This window comes from Watersipora subatra, chromosome 1 (genome assembly GCF_963576615.1).
Source record: "Watersipora subatra chromosome 1, tzWatSuba1.1, whole genome shotgun sequence".
Taxonomy (NCBI): Eukaryota; Metazoa; Bryozoa; class Gymnolaemata; order Cheilostomatida; family Watersiporidae; genus Watersipora; species Watersipora subatra.
In genome coordinates, this window is record NC_088708.1 from 6896973 (window position 1) to 6924195 (window position 27223).

The window sequence follows — 27223 nt, forward strand, 5'->3', positions numbered from 1 at the left end:
CGTGCATATAATGGTAGTCTCAGCGGCTATTCCATCTATATGACTATAAGAAGCAGCTGTCTACCAGCATACTAACCCTCATAAGGCTTTCAACTCGGCATTTAATTTGTGACAAACCGTGAAAAACATTCAGTTGGTAACTAAAGGTTGACGAGATTGGACTAGTGAGGCTGTCAGGCTGCTAAGTAGTTGAGCCGCAGTGATCTACCCATGAATCACGTTGTTCACCTACTTACCAGCCCGACTAGGTTATAGACAACGTCAACGAGCAAGAGATGAAGCGAAAAAAAAAACAAGAAAAGAGTAAGCGTGGCGTTGCCAGCAAGCAGGTTGTGAGAAGGGTTGACTAGAAATGTTGCCAGCGAGCAGAGGGTTGCGAGGAGGGTTGTGATTCGAAGTGCTGCCGGCAAGCGAGTTGTGACGAGAGATGACTATAGTGCTGTCATGAATACTAAGTATCCTTGCCATGAGGTGTGCCTGCTATTTATATCTCATGACAACTTTACTTGAATTTCTGGCAGAACAACCATTCTTTGCTGGTCAGATCATAGGAATTTCGGTTGACAGCTAAACATAGGTATGTACGTATGTATTACATAATACATGTAATTTATTATATAAATAACGGTGGGTATGCATCTTGCTACGCTGATGAAGAAACGCACTGCTCTAAAGTATTGCTGACATTTTCTGTTTCTGATGAATTTGAAACCGCATTAGAGAGTTTGTCAGCCTCAGAGTTATTACTCTGTTGAGATGTAAATTTGCTAGATTTCTCTTCGTCATTTCCTTCATCCGAGTCATTAGGTGGCTGATCGACATACATTTGATAGGAGTGCAGGGGCAATGTCTTCAGCCAAGTGAACATCCCCATTTCTTCTTTCTCTGTCTTCATTATGTCTGCATAAATGTGCTCCATTTTGAATTTCTCTATTTCCTTCTGCAAGTGTAAAAGTGTATAATACATTTATTATATTACAAATGACTGACTAAAGGAATGCGCGGGGTGCGATGTTTCAACAGCACTTGCGTCACTAGTCCAGACTCACTAGCCATAATATTATTTTTTTAAAGTAAAAACGTTAATTAGTGAACGGCATGAGCTTATTTTACCTGCCAGTATATATTTTACCTGCCAGTATATATTTTACTTGCCAGTATATATTGCATGGATGCCTTAGTCACAATAATGTCTATTCCTTGCCATATTGACGTCCCTTCTATCATAACAAGCGTGTACCAAAGAGAGCAAGGGAATTGCCACATAAATTTCTACGTGACACGCTGTTAAACCTCAGGTTATATAATATCTGAGACTGGTGCTGATGATGCGAACTTTGAAAAGTTGCTCACTCTCGACAAGGATTGTTGGCTTGTCTTTAAAAATTTGAACTTGACTTTCACTAGTGCATGACAAACTAGCATCTTAGCAAATGTTCTATGAACATAATTCCTTGCTGAGCTTTTATTTTCAGAATTAACTTATATTCATATTGTTAAATTCTAAAGGAACATTGTTCTATTTGTTGAAAAGTGTGTATAACTATTTTAGTTATCTCCTTTGGAAACATAATTAAGTGATGACATGCTTCGTAGCAAAAAATGACTTGACATATCTGAATAAGATGTTGTGGCAGCATGTCTATAAAACTATTTATTGTTTGATTTGATAAGACAAGTACAGCGGGAATTATATACCTTGTAAAAGATAGAGCCATGTAGCTTCTTATCATCTCATCAAACAAAATAATTACACATAATTCTATTAAAGTCTAAAATAATCATATCTTTTTTATAAACACGGATATTAAAAATATCTTTGTCGTGCAATTTGAAAATGTGTTTACCAAAAATATAGAATCGACAATGAAACTTATAAATTTACAATTCATTTACCAGACAGCTAGGAAAACTTCTAGGCCGCTGACCTTTCAAGGTCAAGGCGGACAATCGCCCAATTGGCTATGCTAACCTTTCAAGGTCGAGGCAGACAATCGCCCAATTGGCTATGCTGACCTCCATCAAAGCCAATGGGCCATAATTTACCTCCCACGCACGCACACTAAATATTATGCTGCAACAGATGCTAGTATAAATCAGACAACTGCACAAATAGGCTGTGAATTTCCTGACGAACAACTGCCGCATCACGTGTTGTGCCCTGACAAGTGCGACCTAAAGATATTCCTAACATATATATACCCTAACATATTTATTGGCTACAAGCTGTTGGTTGTATTGACTGGTTTATAGATGCCATTACGTAATAAAAATAATTACTATTTATGACATTTGTTAGACAGCTACATCAGGTAGATGATTTGACAAACTTATAGCAAACAGTTTTGACAAGAACACATTCAAGCTAACAGACTTGGGATACATGTTAGGAGGATGCTGACAGTCAAGAAAGGGTCGGTTAAATAGAGACATACATTCATAAAATAAATACATACATAAAACAAAATATATATACCCTAAATATATATATATATGAGTTTGAATAATAGTGTGTACTTATTTTTCAGCTACTGTCTGTTTCAAAGATGTAGTGAATTCTTACATCATCAGACTGAACATCAAAAGCTGGTTATACTAGAATTTGCTCTGCACAGTGTGTATCAGGTATCAAGTGTATCAGGTATCAAGTGCATCGACTATTAAGTATCAAGTAGTTGTTCTTTATTACTCTGTACAAAACTAGCATTTCTAATGATAATATATATATATACCCTATATGTATAATATATACCCTATATGTACAATATATATACCCTATATGTATAATATATATACCCTATACGTAAAATATATATACCCTATATGTATAATATATATACCCTATATGTATAATATATATACCCTATATGTATAATATATATACCCTATATGTATAATATATATACCCTATATGTATAATATATATACCCTATATGTATAATATATATATACCCTATATGTATAATATATATATACCCTATATGTATAATATATATATACATATATATATACATACTCTAGATGTATAATATATATACCCTATATGTATAATATATATACCCTGTATGTATAATATATATATATATATAATTATTAGCCTTTCAAATAAATATTTACCAAGTTGAGTCTGCTGCACAGTATTAAAGAAACTGTCCGTCAAACTGCACCAGTGATGCAATTAAGTTCATAAAATCTAGGACACATAATGACAGGTCGTTAAAGGTTGACTTGCAATAAAATTCACATTACAGTTATTTGGTATCAAAAGATTCACCATGTCTTACTCTGTTGTGTTGTAGGTGCCAAATATGTGGAAATGTGATTACAAGCTCTTAAAAGCTCAAAAACGAAAAGCCACGTAGATTGGAATCTCTTTATTTCGATGACGTAGCCATGAAATTTGGTTATTGTCTTGTCACGCGATGTTCTCACGTGAATTGAAAGGCCAATAAAAAGCTCAATATAAAACTTATCGTAACACTAGTTTATGACAAACACTTCGGGTTTTACCAAAGACCCCATATCAAATATAGATGCTCGCTACTTTACAGTTTTGTTTCGGTTTGGTCTAATCGGCAAGTCGTAATCTACTCATGTGACCCAATACTTCGCAAATAATTTCTGCAGCATTTTTTGATTATCACAAGTGACCAACAGGCTCGTCATGATTATCAGACAATGATATGTACTCCTTTGAGCTAAGGCTAAAAAATTAAATGAATTTTTACGGTAAGTTATAAGATATCACTGCTAAAAGTGACAGCATTACGATGACGATAAAACAGACGCGTAACAACAATAGACATAGTTTTATTGAATGCGTGAAGTATATTTGTGAAAATATTTCGACGAATAAGGTTGCGTGAAAGTTTATACAGAAACCATCTCTCACAACTACATCACATTTGAGCCGTTTTGAAAAGAGAATCCAAACTACGACGGTCTCGTGTGACTGCGATTTTCTGTTCGTTTTTGAGCTTTTAAGAGCTTGTAATCACCTTTCCACATATTTTGCAACTACAACACAACAGAGTAGGACATGGTGAATCTGTTGATATCAAATAACTGTAATGTGAATTTTGTTGCAAGTAAACCTTTAACCTTGTCAAGGTGAGACATAGTATACACCAAAATACAGAAACAAATACTGAACACACCTACGCTTGTCATGATATGAGAAAGTAGATGGCATGAGAGGAGATGCCGGGTAAGAAAGACAACTGTAGCCCGAGTAGCCAGTCTGCACTACTATGACTAACCTTGTATTGGAGCCAGTCTATTGGTTCATGGATACCGTCACTACCAAACCTCTTATTATAGCCATCATAGTGCAACTGCGAAAGAAAACAGGAGAATACGTAGCGCCTAAAGCTAGACTTGCTCCTTGCTATACAGTATTTGAACCACCTGACCAATGGTCACTCAAAAACTCCTCTTTCTACTTCCTTATTATGTCAGTTGTTAGGAGGGCGGATAAGGAATGTAAAAGGAATTAAATCAAGCAGCGGTCACTAACGGAGGTATTTTGAAATAAAGTTAAAAACTTGATTTTTAATGCTTATAGAGTTTGACATGAGAATCTTTCTTACTTTGTACAATGATAAATTTTTTATATTCGACTTCATTATGAAACTAATTTCAGAGTTGTCTCCCTCAGTATGCCCTCTAATGAGATGGTGCTGTCAAATGCTGCCGACTACATGTTCACACTGCTGCCTATGCATTAATTTATCTAAGGGAAAGCAAAAGAGAAATGTTTTATATGGGTAATTTTGACAATTCTACATCAGCTGAAAGTGGGAGATTTTACATGCGATGCTTTTGTAATATTAGAACAAGTTTGATGACACAAACAAGAATTAAGTATTATGAAACTACACACTGACTTTCAAGGTATTGTAACAGCAACATACTATTTCTCACATTGATAGCCAACTGTCCTCAATAAACCTAAATATTGGAGTAATACACTTTTGAACAATTACATGCGATAACAATGGCTGAAATATTTTTTGCAGTAGGATCAATTTTTATGACAAACACATATTACATAACATTGTTAGTTCTCTTAAATGAAGCTCTACAAAATCCTGAGATAAAAAATGATGTGGTGGTAATGCATTGTCCATAGTTTAAGTTTCTTTAATAACTGCATAGATAGTAAGCTACATCACTACAACCAAATCTTTATTTGTCCTTGACCTACATTGATCTACTTGCGTGCAAGCATTACAATGACAAAATTTTTCCATGAAGGAATTACTCCTGATTAATGTGAAGTTGTCTGTCCCATGATGAATTGCGCGAAATGGATGCTTTGCCACCGGCTATTGTAATTTAAGGCTAACTGCACCTGTCTCTAATTCTGATATCTAAATAGTCAGTGCTAATACTAGTTCTACCGCCTTTACAAAGTTGATACTACTGCAACCATATCTAGACTCACCTTGTCTAACAACAGGCCCAAAGCAGGAGCCTTAGGAATATCGACCTTTGAGGGACCCCAGCAGAGCTCTATCGTATCTGTACTAGCGAAGCCTCTGACCACAGCCATGGTAAGACCTGAACATACCAGACAACGTTATGTAAGTTGGAGCAGTGGCTAGGAGCCAACACCTACTCATAACTTACCAGCAGAAGTAGTTCTTACATACTTGTGGCTGGCTAATCCGAGTACCAACCAGCAGGTTATAGAAGACAGCCCAGGAGAGCAAGGGGCTTAGATATGAGAATAGAGTACAGCTAGACAGAGAACGTATTTGCATCATAACTCCTATAAAATTACTGACACAGTGAGATAGTCTCTAGTTTGTGATGGCCGCTGATTAACTGGCAGATCGGAAAATACAATGCTCTAATCAAACGATAAGTAAACTAAGAATACTAACAAAGTTTGTGAATACGAAAGTAGGAACGCTCCCTCTCTCGATGAGAAAATAGTTGTCTTAACATAAGCTAAGGGAATAACTTAGAGCAGTTCTCATGAGCTGTCAGTGGTGTTTCTGGAATGCACTTGGGACGCCAATGTTAGGATGTGTCCCATGTCAATCGACTGCAATGCAGCAGGCAGGAATTTAAGTCAAAATTCAAATATAAAATTATGCGGTTATTATTCTTTTTTGCTTACTTTTATTCATCGCAATACAATGAGTAACAATGCCCGAATTCAAATAATGCTAATAATACATCAACCATAATATGACTAAAGGGTGATATAAGCAATGCAATAACCTGAGAGTATAAACTCCTGACAGACAGAAAAAATAATTCATGGAAGCAATACACAAACGATAAACGCGTATCTTGAGCAAAATCTCATTCATCACTTTGTTTGTTTTACCTTTCCGCCATAATGGCAGTTTCTATATGAATTTTATTGTGATGTACTAATTTAGATTACGGTATCTGACAGTAGGTAGGCACTACCCTATTAAAATGTAAAATACATGTATACTTTAACTAACTTACGACAAAATATCTTCACCAATATGTTCATTAGGGTTTCTGGTTCGAGCATATTCTATGATTGTATAGCTAAAAAAACAGTATGCAAAGTTTCAGACTCATTTTTGAGGGCTCTGGTCGCTTAAAAGAGCTAAAGAGCAATTTTTAGCAACCTTTTTAGTTGATCAATGATCAGCCTTCTCCTCATCTTATACGCAATCTTACTCGTCAGAAGACTCCTCTGGTTGATTCAATGTGCGTCGATTATGGTTGGGATGGACACAATGGTGTGACGTGTGTAGCTAACGAACATTTCATATTGTCAATCCCACAGGACTGCTTTTATTAACCTCACATGCTGAGAAGGTGAAAGTAAATTTGACGGGAACATCTATAGCTGATCTTCCTTGATCTCTCCGTCAAATCAATCTGTCCATTCATGCATTAGTGGGTATACATTGTAAAAGTACAAGTCTCCTGGAAGTTCCTATCACCAACTTCTTTGCCGACAACACTGAATTCTCTTTAGTAGCAATTCTACGCATCTCTGTTCTCTTTTCTTGGGAGAGCGTATGTCTGTATGTCGTATGATTTAGATATGTACCAACATTTTTCACATCGATGGTAGCATCTCAACACAGGCCCTATCAGTGCAGGTCTGAAGGCTATTTGGTAGCTTATATTCTCCTACTTCAATGTTACTTGGGTCTAGATAATAACAAAAGTTCACCTCATCAGCTCAGACTCTCTAATTTTGACCTGTTAATCATTTTATGTATTTGCTAGTAAAAATGATTTCCTGCAAACTTGACCTTAAAAACACAGGACTGAGAGGGAACAAATTAAATTCACGGTTAATGCTCAGTTAATATGTTCTAACTAGAGCATCTTGGTTGTTTAACATTAGACCTACGGCATTCTTACTGATTGTGTCATGGCGCACCTCTTTGTAAAATGATGAGAATAGATGTCATGGGCACTGATCGCGTTCATCATCAGATAGTAATCTTTGCGCCGGCGGGAAATGATTTTTAATTTTCACAGAATGTCAGGTTAATTTTTCCTTTCCGTGATAAGAGCACCAGAACTATTGTCATCAAATGTTTGAAGAATCTTCTCCTCTCAATACTAACACAAACTTACCAAGAATTTGTCAAGAAAAATCCTTTATTATGAATTTCAATACATGTTGAGGTTCCATCGAAGTGAGGTTAGGAAATTGTCCTGTGAAAAAATAAAATTATCTTCATGTTGAAAGTTTGAGCTTTTCAGTAGCTAGTGTATGGGTTTCTCCCGTACTCCTTATTTCTCTAACAGCTCATATTGTCGTAGGCTTTTGGCCAATTTATTTTCATTGCATCCTCCAGACTTAAAAGCTTAACCTTGTCTTCGTTTTCTGCTCAAGAATTGTGACTGATTTCAATTGTATCAAAGCCATCTAATAATTTAGTGATATTAGTAGTTTTGTCATAGCTGGAGAAAGGCAGAAAGCCAACGTAAGAAGACAATGTTGGGCAATAGTTCTTCATCAAAACTCATTATAGATGCATCCCTAGCTCCATTACCTTTTCAAGATTCATAGGTGACACCTTTTAACAGTCAGCAACACTGAAAATTGTTAAATTTCATGAAGTACATTTCTGAGAGTCCTTAAAGGTTGACTTGCAACAAAATTCACATTACAGTTATTTGATATGAAAAGATTTACCGTGTCTTACGCTGTTGTGTTGTAGGTGCAAAATATGTGGAAAGGTGATTACAAGCTCTTAAAAGCTCAAAAACGAACAGCAAATCGCAGCCACACGAGACCGCCGTAGTTTGAATTCTCTTTCCAAAACGGCTCAAATGTGATGTAGCTGTGTTAGATGGTTTCTGTTTACACTTTCATGCAACCTTATTCGTCGAAATATTTCACAAATATACTTCACGCATTCAATAAAACTATGTCTATTGTTCTTACGCGTCTGTTTTTACCATCATTTTAATTCTGTCACTTTTAGCAGTGATATCTTATAACTTACCGTAAAAATTCGTTTAATTTTTTAGCCTTAGCTCAAAGGAGTACATATCATTGTCTGACAATCATGATGAGCCTGTTGGTCATTTGTGATAATCAAAGTGCTAAAGAAATTATTTGTGAAGTATTGGGTCACATGATCAGATTACGACTTGCCGATTAGACCAAACCGAAACAAAACTGTAAAGTAGCGAGCATCTATATTTGATACGGGGTCTTCGGTAAAACCCGAAGCGTTTGTCATAAACTAGTGCTACGATAAGTTTTATATTGCCCTTTCAATTCACGGGAGAACATCACGTGACAAGACAATAACCAAATTTCATGACCACGTCAGAGAAAGAAAGAGATTCCAATCTACGGTGACTTTTCGTTTTTGAGCTTTTAAGAGCTTGTAATCACATTCCCACATATGTGGCACCTACAACACAACAGAGTAAGACATGATGAATCTTTTGATACCAAATAACTGTAATGTGAATTTTGTTGCAAGTCAACCTTTAATATATATTTAACCAATTTAAGTGTTATCAACTGACAGTTCAACTTCTCTTGTCACTATCACTTTTCCCTTTCCTGTTGATCATGTTTCTGCAACTTGACCCTATTTATAAATTTAATTGGGTAGATGTCACAAATGAGCCCCTTCTCGCGTGGGTTTTTATGAGAGTGTCATCATAGTTCTATTACTCCACTTGCTAACTTCTTTCTCCACATCACACTTCTTTCTTGTTAATCAACACGATATCCATCATTGCACTCCTGTCTTTATATAACCGTATAAGCTCCAGACACATTTGTACCTCTATTACAGATACATTTGCTGTCAGTGCGATCTAGATTGCCATGGTTAAACTTCTCCAGATGCAGACATGCTCAAAGCTCATTCAGAGGACATGCTGAAATCACTACATAACCTGACTTGCCGGCTACTGATGGCCTCTAAAAATGAAGTCTTATTAGGAGACAGCCCAGCTTGCTTCCCGTCTAACTGCCATCTCGAGATCTGATGGCCCCAACTTCCAGACTCAAAAAAGAAAAGAAAACAGGTCATCATTCTGGGCTGTTGCAGGGCTGAATACTTACAAGAGTTAACACCTAACTAGGGTAAAATGAATTATCAAAGGAAAATAACATATGTATATCATTGAATTTTTTCAACTAGATTTTCCTAGAATCTCTAGCAATAGCACAGCTTGCCTTTACAAATATGTACTAAAAGCATAGAATATGACTGACCTATCATCTTTCTAATTTGATGCAGCATGAAACTTTGTCCCCTGATTGTTATCACGAGAAACTCAATACCATCCAGCACAAATGGCTTCCCGGCCTGTAAGATAATAGGAAGTACGACAGCTACGCTTGTTAGCAATCCGAGATACAATACGCATTCACACATTTTTGTTGAATTTATGACTTCCTAGATAACTAAACAAATGACAACCGGTGACAGGTATACGTAAACACTGAGCTTATACATATAGGTATCGGGATGAATGCAGAGAAATTGGATGTAATCCAATGAAATTCTAAACTTCAGTCTAAACCCATGCAAAGGCTTACCTCGAATGACATCATGTATCTTTTACTACTAGGGTCATATGGTTTCCTGCAACAGAACAGTGTTTAACAAGCAAGAGCAATTAGTGTCAACATATGAAAGGGAAGCTAACAGTTATCTTAGAATATCTATTACATACAACAACTCCAACTTATAACAACATATAACAACTCCAACTTTAGTAACGATAGCCAACTTTTCAACAACAAAATTGACTGCGTGACCTAGTTTACGACAGAAGCTGAAATAACGCTGTCCTACATTCTAACCTGTACAAAATATATGTGTTAAGAATAACATACAAGAACTTGGACAGTAAGCATATAAACTTCTCATAATAAAAGTCTCATAAACAACATTTGTTGTGATTCTTGTTCTTAGACATCAGGGTCTTGAAACTTGTTGTTTTAGAAAAGAAGCATATTAGATATAGATAACCGTGTCTGTGTAGGTATCATATACATGTATAGTATGGGTATAACGAGAAAAACACTCTGAAATTTAGCCTAATTGCTTTTCAGCATTAAAAAACTGAACAAATCAAACATAAATGCAAAGAATATTTGTGTAGCACAAGTTACCTGCGACGAAGTCATCCCGCGCTGAGGTAAAATCCAACATGGAGATAAACATGTTGGAAAAACTATCTTGTTGCAGCGGTAAAACCTTCACTATGTGTCTCAAATAATTCTCAATATGCAGTGCATTACAGTCATAATCGTTCATGCACCAAAAATCAACCTACAATCTTTTACAACTATTTGAGTTAGATATCTGTCTTTTTCTGCAACCGGAAACTCATTTCATAATTTATAAGTTCAAGGCAAAACTTACTCGTGCAATGACTGATATTTTAGCTAGTAATTTACTGTATATGCGTAAACTGAGATACACAGAACCGAGAGCCCACACCTATACACTTAGTGTAATAACAATCATATTCTCAAGTAATAAGAATGTTTACAAGTAGGCCGAAGATCAAAACCATGCTACAATGCTGTTTTCAAAAATCATAAAATGTCACTATTTTGATCACTGTTACGGCCTCAAATTTCCATTTAGTCCTTACAATATGCGTATCAACAGACTCAGAATTGTGTGCCGAAGAGAATAATATAAGGTGCAACTATGTGCATTGTATATACAGTAGACCCAAATACTTTTAGCTACTCAACTTGTCACTTTGTATTTTTCAAATGACATGTTATTACCCATATCAACATTAACGCAAATGGTTGGTAAATTAATATTTTATTGTTATATTGTAACATTATAAACAATTGAATGAAATATGATAAGAAATTAATTAATATTTTAAATTTAACTAATCACTAAGCTTTGATTAGATTTGTCTTACTTTAATCTGGTACCACTAATCTGTTAATTAGATTAAGATAAATGGTTAACACAAATTTATAAGATACCATTGTATAGAGCACAAAATTCTGCATTCATTAATATTGTTTTGACAATAGGGTGAGTTGAACGTTGGAAGCTCCTATAGAACTGTGCAAACAACTCAAAATCGGAGGTGGTCTCATAATTTTGCATAGCACTGTATATGCACGGCTTAGTAGTTTGAGAGAACTGTGAAGAATCATAATATGGCCACCAGTTCTGCCAGTATCATGGATTTCATGAATAGTATATGTTAATAAGCACTATTAACACAGTGTAATTTAAACGCTCTGTGTACAAACACAGAGTGTTTATATCTGTTCACAGCCAACTGAGAGTGCAGCTGGCCCTATTCCTTACCAGCCACTAGCTAACTGGTCTACCAGCAGAATCTGGCATAAGTGCAAACAATCAGCTGCAAGGAATTTATAGCAGTGGAAAAATACACGGGCAGTCATGATGAACTAGTTCTAAAATTGTTCTATGAGCTCTTCGTTCTGCAAAAGGCTTGACTGTTACTCGACATACTGAGAAATCAAGTTGATGCTCATAGACAAGGAGAAAAGTGAGTGTGATCTCACCTTTGGCTATTAGTAAAATAATATTTGCCAAGCTCACTAATGGTCGGAGGAGCGTTTCAACTGATGATCACAAATATATCTCCAATTAACAAGGAATTATCATATTGTCATTCTTATATTGGTTACATAATCTTATATTATGTTAGATAACTCAACCTTCATCAGAGACCAGTCCAACCTACTAGTGACTAAACTGTGTGCCACAGCGAGTTACTTGCAAATGCTGGAAGCTCATCTCTAGTTGCTACTTGTATTTGATACAACTAATTGTACTGTTCTTTATGTTATATATAACAGCATAAGCAAAGGCTATAGCAGCTACAAGAAATCTACAGAGCAGAATCAATCAATGTATGACAATTTTTAGACAGAAGATTAAATGAATCGCCTATTTGTACTTGGAAAATAGGAATTCCTTTGTTGAGTTCTTCATACCCAATGCTGTTTTATAACAACACCTACACAGATAAGTCCAGTTACTTGAGCCAAGGTGGGGATAAGTGTGACAAGCCATCAAAGCACCAAAAGGTCTGTGATAATGAGGTTAATATTAAGCAGAAATATTGTATATATTTATAAGCTATTGTTTATAGCTGTAGAATAAAATTCAATAAATTTTTGAGAGTTGACAACTCCCATAGTTTGACAGCTCCCGTTCCCATCTAAAAATCTGTCTTTTTGAATGCTCACCGCCATCAAGCAAGAGGAGACCCAGATTATGCTAGCAACAATTTGATATGAACGAGGAATTCATACATCGCTATGAAAATAATGCACATGGCATATTGTGCTGCACACAAACAGAAAAGTTATATAACACCTGGTTTCCATATCGATTGCGAGACTCCGGCGGCAATATTGCACAGCAAAACACTTGCGACGACGCTAGGCGGCTTATGTGCACATGAAGCTGCATCGCTAATAACAACATAAAAATGTTCGCTCACCATGCCATTTCGGTAATGCTGACCTTCACCTGTACAGTGCACTTCGGGAAGGTTTTGCCTGCGGCTTTTCGCGAAATTTGAACAGCACTAAACTCTTGCGTTGCCACCGGCAACTACCGATGGACCTCGGCACATAGGTTTTATTTCACCGCTAATAGCTTGCGGTGCTGTCACCAGTGCTTTGCGACGTATATCGAAACCAGGCTTAAGCGTGCACCATTATAGGCATAGTTCCCATACAGGATGCAAGCAGCTGCGACAGAGACGTGCCACGCTGAAGGTCATTAAACCGTTATAATGAGCCGCCGGAGAAAATATTACCAAAATGCATTGTACATGTGAAGGTCAGCACTACTGATGTGTGAGATTGCTGTCAGACCTCCCTCAGCCAATATGCTATACAAATTAAGTCTTTTGAAAGCAGCCATTGTCAAAATGACCTTGATGCTGTGTAGCAGCCTAGCCAAGCATTAATCAGCAACGCAGGTTTAGGAGAATTGAAGCCATTCATCCTCATGCTACAGCGTTTTACTGTGTGAGAGTGCCACCAAAGTCTCGTGCCAGATATGGAAACCAGGCTTTATCATGCTTCAAGGTTAATCAATTGAACTTGTTCTATGAAGAATGTGATGAACCTCAGGTGACTGTTACAATTAAAGAAATGTACTACACATGACAGAGTACACATGATCAATCCCATACCTCATAACAATGTGTTGGTACAGTTTACACACTTGATTCAAACTTATAAAATCAATTACTATGGACAACACAATAAGATACAAATTAGTATAAGTGTGAATGGGTGAAAGAGTTCAATTTGTTGCCGCCTGAAAAACTGACACATGCGATCAATGTGAATTGGTTAGCATTAATGATGCGCCTGTGAAATACATGAGGAATTTAAAGATTTAGGAAAACCCGACTTTATAGAACCAATGACTTTATAAGGCAGAATAATACCGTTTGTTAGATCCCTTGTCGCTACCAACTAATATCAGCACTAAAAGCATTGCGCGTGCCAAACAGTCGGCTCAAAAAATATTTTTTTCAACAAAGCCTGAAGATGGAGTGGCTACAACCTTCTGAAACTTCTTTTAACAGAATAACAAATCAAGTAAATGATTTCTACTTGAAGACAGCGAATAATTTCATAAGTAGTTTTTTCAGAGTCGTTAAAAAGAATTTCTACACCCCAGCTTTCTCTCACAATATAATCGCCGACTGCTGATCATGGGCTCATAATCACAAAGGAACTGTTTATAAAATGATTCCACAAAGAAAAAACAATCTGAATGGTGATCAATTTAATTCAATTCCGAGCGATGAAGGTTAGCAACATTTAGTAACAGATGTCATGGATTCAAGTGTGACAAATAGTTTACACCTAGAATATGCGTGAGACTTCTTTTTCAAAAATAGTTGGAGTATAATTGTGTACTTTTCTGTTGTTCTGAATACTTGTTAGAATTTTACTTTATACAGTTATGAACAATGCTAAACATAAAAGAAACTCCAAGTGATTCAAGGTGTCCTTGGGATTATGTAATACATTGAGCTATGAAATGAATTTTACTAGAAAGCTGTGCAAATCATTGAAAAAGGTAAATAATTGATTCAAATATTAAAATTCTGTAAACCCAAAGTATTGTGAAAGGGTTGATGCGAGGAACACTATCTCCAGTCATGTCGCCAAAAGCTTAAAGGTTGACTTGCAACAAAATTCACATTATAGCTATTTGGTATCAAAAGGTTCACCATGTCTTACTCTGCTGTGTTTTACTCTACAGTTGAACCTTTCAATTCACGTGATAACATCACGTGTCAAAACAACTCCGGCGAGTTGAGTACGTCATCGAAATAAAGGGATTCCAACCTACGGCGTTTTCGTTATGGCTGCGATTAACTGTTGGTTTTTGAGCTTTTAAGAGCTTGTAATCACATTTCCACATATTTTGCACCTACAACACAGCAGAGTAAGATTTGGTGAACCTTTTGATACCAAATAACTGTAACGTAAATCTTGTTGCAAGCCAACCATTAAAGAATGTGAATGCAAATCACACTAAATTCACCGAGTGTGAATATCAACTAGGCATGACTTATAATGTAATCTACTCTTACAATAAGTTACGGTCTTTCACTGCAATGACGAGCATGCCATGTCACCCAAATAAAGTCCAGTTGGTCTCGACAGCTGTTCTGCTGTTATCACAGCGAATGCCACTAACTACTTTAATAACTCTGTGGTATTTACTAAACACTAGACTAAAGGAATGACTTCATAAACAACAACGTTACACATTTACAATTGACTTGACCAACTAATAACTGATATATTACTTATATCTAGAATGATGTTAGTTGAATATCAAAAAGTAAGCATAATAGAGACATTAAAAGGTTTTAAATGTACAACATTCTCAATCGATTGATGATTTAGCAAATGGCATAAGATGGCGCATACATGGGTCCTGTAATTGAAATAAAAAACCCTAATGTAATTAAATTTGTTAAAACCTTCATGCCTATTAAACATTTTATGGGGGGGGGGAAACTGAATGAAGCTGAAATCTTACGACCAGCTGCGTGGAAATGAAGTAAGTCGACAGATTATGACCAATCCCAATTTACCTCCTGGAAGTGAAGTTGTGAAAGTTGTGAGTCCCTTTAAACGTCTGCATGACCTGGTTGACGTTCTCGACCATCTCAACTACAAAATTGAAAATAGTCTTATGGCAAAGAATAAATCAACACGCAGTCATAAGAGGCGATGAAAGAGGTCAAGCGATGTTATCATAGGTAGCGGACACATGAGGTGATGAGACGTGACAGGTGACGTGACGCGGCAGGTGACGAGACGCGGCAGGTGACGAGACGCGGCAGGTGACGAGACGCGGCAGGTGACGAGACGCGGCAGGTGACAAGACAGGTGACGAGACAGGTGACGAAACGCGACAAGTGACGAGACAGGTGACGAGATGCGGCAGGTGACGAGACGCGGCAGGTGACAAGACAGGTGATGAGACAGGTGACGAAACGCGACAAGTGACGAGACAGGTGACGAGATGCGGCAGGTGACGAGACGCGGCAGGTGACGAAACGCGGCAGGCGACGAAACGCGGCAGGTGACCAAACGCGACAGGTGACGGAACGCGAGAGGTGACGAAACGCTAGAGATGACGAAACGCGAGGTGACGAAACGCGGTAGGTGACGAGACGCGGTAGGTGACGGACGCGGTAGGTGACGAGACGCGGTAGGTGACGAGACACGGTAGGTGACGAGACACGGTAGGTGACAAGACAAGACAGGTGACAAGACATGGTAGGTGACAGACAAGACATAGTAGGTGACAGACAAGACACGGTAGGTGACAGACAAGACACGGTAGGTGACAAGACACGGTAGGTGATGAAACACGGTAGGTGACGAGACACGGTAGGTGACAAGAAATGGTAGGTGATGAGAGATGGTAGGTGATGAGAGATGGTAGGTGATGCATTTTAGTAAAGATGAATCATGGCATGTGATATGTTCTGCTGATATCCTAATGTAGAAAAGACAATATACAGCCCAAAAATATCATTCTAAAACTTACCTGAAATCCGAAAATCTTCATTTGTTTGCTAAAATAGAAAGAAAAATCCTAAATGGAATTGCTATGAAACAACAGCTTAGTTTATCACTTGTATTTGCTAACTAAAGGTGCTAATAAACTTTAACCAACCTCTTCCAGTGGCGCAAAGGCAAAAGTCGGACAGAGGTACTCATATGTTCGGTAGGAACAGTTGTTCTTCGCATCAAAGTTTTTAGTCGCCTTTTTGACAGCAAGCACCTTGATATCAGTTGGAAGATGAGTATTGATCCTTTCCACAATGTCCTCCTTATCTAGTCTCATGTAAAATATACCGGTATAAGTAAAACCTGAGAAAACCCACAGAGTACAACTGGCCAGAAGACAAGAATGAGAAAAATCTTAATTATGATAATGCATAATCTAGTAATGCATTTAAGCCTTAAACGCAGTCGCCAGCAGCATGGAAATAGGAATAAAAATTTTAAAAATACAAATTTTTTACAGTTACAAAATTAATGAATAGATTGTAGAAACTATAAATGTCAGCAGAGTTGTAATACTACGGATTAAACTTATCAGGAGAGAAAAGACTTGGCCCGCTGCCGATACTCCCTTGTCTGTTCTGGAAGCACGCTGAAACCACATCTGAAAAATAACGAATACAATGCAAAAAGGCATACAAAGTTTTAACTATATTTTTATGCAAATACAACAGAGACATGAATACAATATGTCAGAGCTAACCGGGTCCAGACATGAGCAAATGTCATGTTTTAACTCAATTTGTTTTTAATTCAACTTGACTATGTTTGTACCCATTACGATTCCAACCACTGATACTCCGTATTAAATTTTGTGCTGACTATATGAATGTTTGACAAGACCTCCCTGAATTTACCTTAGACATGTCATCCACATGCTCCTGAGTGATAAGGTCTGCCTCGAGAAGAGCTCTGACGAACGCTGCCTCAACAGTAGCGATGTGCGGCTGCTGCGTTCTACCAAAATACTAGGCACTTTATAGACGGCAGCATATTTTAAATTTATGATTAATTACTATGTAAGTTTCCATACAGTGATAGTGTGGAGACACCTGGATGCGCCAGTGCCGAAGTGCTGGGCCGGCAAACAGATCATGTTTCTATAAGGCACTACAGTAGAGCGAGGATTGTGCGATGCCTTATGTCAAGGAATCTCCGCACATGAAGCACCAGGTAAGCAAAACCTATGCGCGCACAAGTGCGACGCCATTGGTCACTAAGGCCATTTCCATAGCACAAAGATGGCGCATCGCACGGGTGTTTCACATCCAAACAATGACCCTGAATCATGACAGAATGAAAGTGACACAACTGTTTCCATGATGACATAATGCAGCACCATATGAAGGTGTGTCACCACGCTATCGCTCTACGGAAGCTTAGTGAATTATGACACTGCTTTAGCATGGCTAGGGCGGAGGGCCAATCTTGCAAGCAGGGTTGGAAAAAACCACGGTTTTTATGAAAAGACCAGGTTTTTTGGTTTAAACCGGTTTTTATTATTTTACCAAGGTTTTTGCAATTTTACGTTTAATTAACATCACTTACTATAGCTGCATGATTGAGTATTGAACATACATATGTGGAATCATCTATTAAAGATGGTACTGTGGGAGTTTTTATGGGGAAAAAGAGAAAACATGGAAATTTCAGAATGAGTCTTTAATCAAACATGATCGATGAAATACAGAGCAGAAATCGTATCACATAAAGTGAATATTTTACATACAGCTCTATGTATAAGTAGGAATTTTAATCCAAGTGATTAGTCGTGTGGTAGTGTAGAGCAGAGCATACTGCAGATGCATTGCTAGTGTTTGGAGCAGTGGCAGATGACTCAACCTCTATCACCTGAATAAAGCATCACTGTCTAAATTGGTGTTTTCAGCTTGACATTTTGCTACGTTACAAAATAGCATGATTTCAATAAATTCAGATGTTGAAAATTCTTTTTATGCTGACGAAAATATTTGCTCACAATCTACATAATGACATGTCGACATACTACGCACTACACAGTAGTTGGACATACTACGCACTACACAGTAGTTGGACATACTACGCACTACACAGTAGTTGGACATACTACGCACTACACAGTAGTTGGACATACTACGCACTACACAGTAGTTGGACATACTACGCACTACACAGTAGTTGGACATACTACGCACTACACAGTAGTTGGACATACTACGCACTACACAGTAGTTGGACATACTACACAGTAGTTGAACATACTACACAGTAGTTGAACATACTACACAGTAGTTGGACATACTACACAGTAGTTGGACATACTACACAGTAGTTGGACATACTACACAGTAGTTGGACATACTACACAGTAGTTGGACATACTACACAGTAGTTGAACATACTACACAGTAGTTGGACATACTACACAGTAGTTGAACATACTACACAGTAGTTGAACATACTACACAGTAGTTGAACATACTACACAGTAGTTGGACATACTACACAGTAGTTGAACATACTACACAGTAGTTGGACATACTACACAGTAGTTGAACATACTACACAGTAGTTGGACATACTACACAGTAGTTGAACATACTACACAGTAGTTGGACATACTACACAGTAGTTGGACATACTACACAGTAGTTGGACATACTACACAGTAGTTGGACATACTACGTACAACAAGGTATGTCGAAAAGTTGTTATGTAGATGTGATGATAAGTAAAGGATTCACTGTACATAGAGAATACTTATTGAATGAAGATGTACTTACTGGACCTGACATCCATGGTAGTTTTTACCACTGTAGACTGTGAGAAGTGCTACCTTCTTTCTTTTTGGTAGCTTTACTGAAGCTTCTTTTCTATCCTTAATAACAAAAGAACAGTGATAAGAACAGTGATAAGAACAGTGATAAGAACAGTGATAAGAACAGTGATAAGAACAGTGATAACAAATTCCTATCAGCTTCCGAGCTCAACTTATAAAACTTTCTCATCGTTGGAATATTTTGGGTGCTTTTGGATAAGGTATGCGCAAGGCGTTTAGATTTTAATGGTACACCGTGTGCTTTCAGGAAAAATACAATTGTTATTGTCTCGGTTGAACAATCATGCATGGTGATGCATCAGTAATAAGTGTAGTCCGGGATCTTTATAAATATTTTAATGGTTTTATGCTATGATAGCCTTACACTTACTTTATAACAAGCACATTCCGTGTACTTTGTAACAAGCAGATTCAGTGTATGCTAAAAAGGTTGATTGGAATTACCTGTGATGTCTGTCGCACGGTGCTGGAAATGGCTGATAGAAGATAACTCCAAGCTTGTGTATACACTATGGCCAGCCAGAAGGCTTATCGCATACCTTATCCAGCGATAGATATTTTTTGACAGGGTATGCGTACCAATTATCTATGCATACATCTAGTCTGTATTCGATACTTACATCTAGTCTGTATTTGGTACTTACATGTAGTCTGTATTTGGTACTTACATCTAGTCTGTATTTGGTACTTACATCTAGTCTGTATTTGGTACTTACATGTAGTCTGTATTTGGTACTTACATGTAGTCTGTATTTGGTACTTACATGTAGTCTGTATTTGGTACTTACATCTAGTCTGTATTTGGTACTTACATGTAGTCTGTATTTGGTACTTACATCTAGTTTGTATTTGGTACTTACATGTAGTATGTATTTGATACTTACATGTAGTCTGTATTTGTTACTTACATCTAGTATCATTTAATGTAGATTCTTTGATATATGCAAAGAACTATAGTACAGGATTTACATGTAAGTGGAAAAGTAGAAAATTAATAAGTAAACTGGGTAATGTGCTGTTCGCAATACGTACTGATCGAGGTGTCTGGAACCGACATATTAACCAACTACAAACTCGCCTAGCGTGTCACAAATCATCTGACTATGAGAATGACAGAGCATCACTAGACTCAATAATAAACCTGATCAACCAGATCACAGGTGTCCTTTAGTGGGATATTGCCGAAGCCAAGCCATAGGCTACACACACAAAAAAAACAACAAAGGTCCACGTAGTTATGAGCAAAAGCAAAAGTATCCATCCAAATATCTCACCAATCTGATGAGCAGCACACACAAAAACTAAACCAATCGCCATGATCACCCATCTTGTCAAAATATTTCAAGTCTCAAGCCATGTCTTGTACAACTCACCTTATGGTTTCTCAAAACTTGTCTCTTAAGTCCCTATTAATCCGAGACTGTCCGATTGCTGTTTTCTAAATGGTCGCTGCTAGCCTAGCGTCCTGCTTCAACACCTCAGTAACTATCGGGGCATCGCTGAGTGCTCCCGAACTTTTCCCCGATAGTTTCTGAGGTGTTGAAGCAGGACGCTAGGCAAGCAACGACCATGTAGAAAACAGCAATCGGACAGTCTCAAATTAATAGGGACTTGAGAGACAAGTTTTGAGAAACCATAAGGTGAATTGTACAAGACATGACTTGAAACTTGGAATATTTTGACATGATGGGTGGTCCTGTCAATTGGCTTAGTTTTTGTGTGTGCTGCTCCTCGGATTGGTGAGATATTTGGATGTATACTTTTGTTTTTGCTCATAACTACGTGGACCTTTGTTGTTTTCTGTGTGTAGCCTACGGCTCGGCTTCAGCAATATTCCGCTAAAGGACACCTGTGAACCAGATCCTACTGAACCTTCAACTGGAGTTACCAGATATCCAGCTAGTTATAAAAAGTGACCTGACTACAGTCCTAAATGATAGTTGTACTGCTAACACATGTAATTTTAATTAGTAAGGAAGATGCGATACATTTACATGTATCTCTTTTATTGTATTGGTTATGGTTAGTTTCACCATTGTGTTTTACATTGCGTTTTACATTGCATTTTACATTGTGTCTTACATTGAGTTTTTTTGATTGTCTGACCAGTCCAATTTAACTTGAGCACGCAATGCTGCTCGCAATAAATGCGATACTACTAAAATTAATACATCGATCAACTAGAAGTAGGAAGGAATAACACAAAAGGTAATACAAACCTTTGATTCATCGACTTTCACTCTTTTGAGGTCTTGACCTAGATCCTCTTGTGCAGGTCTTTTGGAAATCACCTCCGCCAACTGATCACTCATTTTATTAAAGTTCTGAAGTCGACGTGAGATAGCTCCAAGTAGACGATTAATCATAACCTTATTCTAAAACAGTAACGGTTACACAAAATGACTGCTTTGTGACAAGAAGTGTAACATAGATATTTCGTCAAGTAATAAATATGCACAGATTTTGCTTATCATGTAACAAAACGTCCTCCATACATTCTGATGCATCCAAATGTAAGTTGATGCAGTCATACTTTGACATATGAGCTCAATGCATTCTGGGACTGAACTCGTATGCCAACTTTCTCGTATCTCAAAGCAATATTTCCTATATAAAATAACTAAATACAATTTAATCCCTGCTCACACTATGAAAAACCACTTAAAACAGGACATTACGATGGAAAAATGTGTTTTTAATTGTTGTAATTCCCTAACTATGCTCACAAAGTGACAAATACCTATTTGGTAGCTATAATCTGCAATAAAACGTAGCATTACTATGAACAGTACTGTATGAAGTTCTTACCTTCGAGATAGACGCAGTGGCTAATGGCAGTGTAAGAGAGACTTAACAGCAACTTGTTTGGTACACTAGACTTTTGTGACGCTGCGTAACATAAACTTTAAATTTCGCTTAAATGAATTTGGCTTAGTAAACGCACACTCAAAGCCAAGTTTGAATCTTTTACTAAACTTACTTTAATTTAGTCATCTTGATTTTTTTATAAGCCGTTTTCAGTTTGATGCTTTTTACCTCGGGTTCGCTATAACTTTTAGCCAGCCTTTGACAAACTTTTTTTGAACTGACTCGACAAAAAAAACTGGGTGGTGCTGTTCTGGAAAGTGACTTCTCTCATATTTGGCCATTTAGCGATCACCGCGAACCAGCTTGTATCTTAAAGTTTTCTCGTATCGCAAAACCAAAACTTGCCCGAAATTTACCTTGTCTCTCAATTTTCTCGTATGTTAGTGCACTTATATGTCGAAGTATTATAATAGAAACCTATTACATAGATGCCAACTCAAAAATCAACCAATTTGCAGACAGCCGGCATAAGCCTCTTGCCCATACACGTTCCTTATAATTGTAAAGGCACTTTTGGTGAAATAGTTTAGAAGCAGTGACTTATGTGTGTAGCTAAGTATTATGAAGCTATGCAATATAATTCTCATACTGAAAGTGAGCGGTAATGAAGCAAGAAGAATATCACTGAGAAAGCAGGAGTACCATCACTCAGGCCTTTATCAAAATGAATTTGACACAGCCCCAGGAACTTTGAGAGGATACGCTGCACTACCAGATACAAAATACAATTAAGCAAAGCATAGATAGAGAGTTAAAGACAATGTAAAAAGGAATATAAAATGAGTATGAGCTATAATGGATGACAAAGATTATTGATAAAGGTTACAGGATGTTTAATAGGTTGAACGTCGAGAAAAATAAGCTAAAAAAAACGGGATTTTATCTTAAGTTAGCATTGTTACCGCGCTTTTTTGAGCTAGTTTTCTCGGCGTTCAGCCTATTAAACATCCTACAACATCCATTAAACTACTCTGATCTACTAGCTTATCTACCTTTCATAAGAGAGTGAGATTATTTTGAAGGCTGAATTTAGATAGTAATGGGTTTAAAGACACGCATCTCTATAATTCTAGATCGGACTAAACATCCCCAACTTCCGTCCCTAAAAAGCTAGGCTACATCACATATTTATGGGTGGAGCTTATTGTGTCAAATGCGTCGTTTGCGAAACCGATATTGAAACGCGGTAAAAAAGCCTTCATGAGTTTGAAAGTTAGTGGACCAATCTTTATTTTGAGCACAAAATCGGAATCAGCATGTCTGATTTACCTAGAAGAAAGGATGAGGGCTGTTTGTGGCAGTTATACTTTAAATACCATAATGTAGCAAAATGCCGAGTCAAGCAAACTGAGAGCATAGCTTCCTTTATACAAAATGAATTAAAAAACAATGACACTATATAATTGCATTGAAATGCTTAGGTTAAGGATGAATGTTTGAGATTTGCCCGTTTAGAACTGTTATTCATATAAAAAGATGGCTTTTTGTGAAACTAAACAACACAATCTCACCACAGTGATCTCACAACATCTCTGCGACAGTGATTTCCAAATAAACCTCGTTCGAACATTCATTGCTTTTTCTATCCAACCTGACAATGGGTGTATGCTTACTAATGGAACAAATATTAGGTGAATCTAAAACTCTCACAAAGATAACAGTTTGTGTCAATGAGTGTCAACAAAGGATTTTAACCTGATAATGTCAACACAAGCATATGCAAGTGGAAGCATTGTATCTATTGTTGTATGGAGTGAGCATTCAAGGCAGATGCTCCTTCAGTCCCACTGACGGGCGCTGAAAGCAGCAATGAAACAAATGATGAGCCGCATCACAAATGTAGCATTTCCTCCTGCTGACTTGCTGCGATCCTGAACCCCTTTCATGCATCTCTGATAGGCAGTCAGAAGCCATATTCTCTGACAGTTGTAGCATTGTTTCATAACTCTGCTGTCGTGATTGATGAGTACACAAACTCAACCAGAACTATCACCATGAGAGGCTAGCATTGCTTGGGCTTTGTTCACAAGCTCCTGAATGTTTGCAGTTGACTTTAACTGATTCACTGCATCACCAGTCAAACTAGCAACAAATGAACATCTAACAAACAGATCAGCATTGGTCTGTCTTACTAGATTGGTAAGACCCCCTTCGATCAGCTAAATATTCATCTGATTCCCAGTCTGAAAACTTAGTTACACAACTGATCGCAGGACGAAAACAGGTTAGTACTGAATGCAATCCTAAATCTTTTTTAGCATTACCCTACAAGATGAAAATATTCAATGGATATAAAAATTCGCGATTTCGCGAACAGTCAATTCCGCGAATTATTAAATTCCACGAATAATTAGTTCTATTTTTATTCACAAGGGAGAATAACTACTGCCTCAAATTCAAAAACAGTATAAATACTAAACGTAGCTGAATTCCAAAACCTTTTTAAAATAATCGTCGGGGCTTCGAATTAACCCCATTGCCAATGCATCACATTTCTTTACAAAATTATTCAAGGTTGACACAAGATATGCAGAATGGCGCCATCGCAAAAATAGCCGCTAGGCAGAAGTACTAAACGTAGCCGAGTTCTGAAACTTTTTTAAAATCATCGCCGGGGCTTCGAGTTAACCCCATTGCCAATGCATCAAACTTCTTTACAAAATTATTCAAGGTTTTCACAAGTTATCAGTCATGGCATCGTGATCGCAAAAATATCTCCTACAGCCTTTTTACATTGAAATCAACTCCATCAACCTCTAATACCAAAGTTGAAGACGATAATGATTCTGATCTGGACATTATAGTATGTATTTGATTTGCAGTGCAGATACGTTTCTCCATAATTAACTGCGTTAGTTAATTCTTTTGTTTAAAAACTGATCGCGTTAATTAAATACTTCAGCTATTGTTTTTGTACTTCATTTACACATGTTAACATTTTTCTTTTGTGTTTACTGCAGATTGAGAATGAAACAGAACCTACCTGTATTCTGATTATGAAAACTAAAGACAAGTAGTAATATTCACCAAGGCAGGAATATTGGCAGAGAAGCAACTAGTCAACCTAGACCCCTTCAACAACTTCTTGATATCGTTGCAACAAACATAATTATATTATATATTCTATTTCATGTATAGATATATTATAATTTATTCCAAACTTGAGTGTACAAATAAAATATTTCAAATACAAATAAAATTTTACAAACGATGAATGGAGTAATTAAAAATTGTTTCGCCCATATGGCGGTTGTCTAGCAATAAAATTAAACTGGTACTCTTGATAAGTAAATCCTAGCGTGTAACGGTGCTCTCTGACTAGTTTTTTGGTAATAGCAGCTCTATATCGCTGTCACCGTCTTGGGTAGATGTTACAGGCGATTCTCTCGCTACTACATTGTTGGTAAGGGAGTCATCCTCAGAACTCTCCTCATGGCTTACTATTGCAAAGTTCTGCCAGTTGGCCAAAAATCTGTGCTCATAAAGGCGTTTGTGTTCCTTTTTTAAAATATTGTGTTTTACCGAAGAACCAAAGTAAAATTCAAATATTAATTTAGTAAATGGTTTTGAAAAAAACTCATTACTCACCACAAGTTGTTGGTTCATCAAAGGCCTCCAAATCGATGAATGTTCGTGAAAACCTCTGAACACAGCAAGAAATTTATAGTTTAGCATGATCGACTCGTAGTTGTAAGCTAAATAAAAACCGAAACACGCGGTGTGCGCATGCGCAGGGTTAACTCTATCGCTAGCCGCAATAGAGTTAAATTTTAATAGAGTGTGGCAGTGTTCACCCGCAAATAAATTAATCCACGAGTATGCATGAAAAAAGCAATTTGCGTGAAACTTAACTCCGCAAATAAATTTATCCTGTAGGGTATATAATCAGCCTAAACATCATCACTCAACCTCTGATAACCATAAAAAGTAGGATGGGACAATAACAAAAGAAATTTCAGCTTATCAATAACACCTTGCAGCAAAGCCACAAGCTCTAGCTTTTCGATCCGCACTAACTTTTTCATTTGCATTGAAATCCTCAGTTTTTAATGTCTGAGAACTTGATATTTGTTGCTATTGATACTTCTGTCGAAATAGCTTGACAGACAGAAAGCAATAATAAGTTATAGAAATGCACTTCGATCAGCTACTACTTTAAAATAAAAAAAGCACTCAGCTTCAGGTCCCTTATCATCAGATACATTAAATATACTGTTATAAATCAATGGTGCATGATCATTAATGTCGTGTCTATTTACAAACCACTATCAGACCTCTCACCTGAATGTGTTTTAAACCTCACAAACATGTGTAGGACACATGATCTTTATCTAGCCCAAACTCTCGTTGTTACGAGTCAAGGTATTGATTTGGTATTACGATTAGCTTCTGAAAGCTTATAGTGCTGCAGATGTCTTTTCCTAGGATCCGGGCACAAAGATGCGTGTCTCATCAAGTTATTTTATTGAAGTGCTTTACGATCGTCATTGTCTTACTATTGTGAGACTAAAATATTTAATCCAATCCAAATTCTCCAACTGACATATTTCTTGTTTATGTTTGTATTTCATGCAACATGAAATGGCAGCTGGCTTACAAACTGATCTAACAATGACTGCATAATAAAGCTAGCACATAAGTAGCGATTGTATAATAAAGCTATTATATGAGTACTTTATAATACTTTATAACCATGCAACAAAAGCAATGTTCTGAACTAGTTATAATACCAACAGCTCCAAAACGTAAGCAGTGAGTGAGGCTATAATAAGCAGGACAAAGGGAAATCCGAATCGTACGTATAGTAAAAATTGATCTAATCGACAGATGTGAATTGCATTTACTATATTCATTTCACAATTAGATTTAGCGTGTAACCTGCAAAGAAACTTTATTTTCAAACGTTCTTACCAACTACTTCAAGCACGCGATACTGGACTATTCCTCATGTTATTCGGCCTTGACAT

General features: G+C 37.1%; 1 protein-coding gene across 1 annotated transcript; it reads right to left on the reverse strand.

Moving 5' to 3' along the window:
* Positions 1-600: 600 nt before the first annotated feature.
* Positions 601-27200, reverse strand: LOC137404417 (pseudouridylate synthase 1 homolog). The gene is made up of 13 exons (XM_068090622.1): positions 27168-27200; positions 21608-21763; positions 19333-19427; positions 17428-17527; positions 17104-17174; positions 16680-16848; positions 16551-16578; positions 15586-15664; positions 10028-10073; positions 9701-9794; positions 5447-5562; positions 4260-4334; positions 601-940 (listed from the first exon to the last, which is right to left on the reverse strand). The coding sequence occupies exons 2-13, from the start codon at positions 21752-21754 to the stop codon at positions 644-646; spliced, it is 1317 nt and encodes a 438-aa protein (XP_067946723.1). The 5' UTR covers positions 21755-21763; positions 27168-27200; the 3' UTR covers positions 601-643.
* Between the last annotated feature and the right edge of the window lie 23 nt (positions 27201-27223).

Bases quoted from the DNA above. Each gene is read 5' to 3' on its own strand.
- LOC137404417 (XM_068090622.1), bottom strand. From the start codon at position 21,754: ATGATTAATCGTCTACTTGGAGCTATCTCACGTCGACTTCAGAACTTT. The intron at 5,563-9,700 runs GTCAGTCATATT...TGGTATGTTCAG, and splicing joins TCAAATTAGAAAGATGATAG to GTCTTACCATGGCTGTGGTC. The intron at 4,335-5,446 runs GTGAGTCTAGAT...TTTCTTTCGCAG, and splicing joins TGGGCCTGTTGTTAGACAAG to TTGCACTATGATGGCTATAA.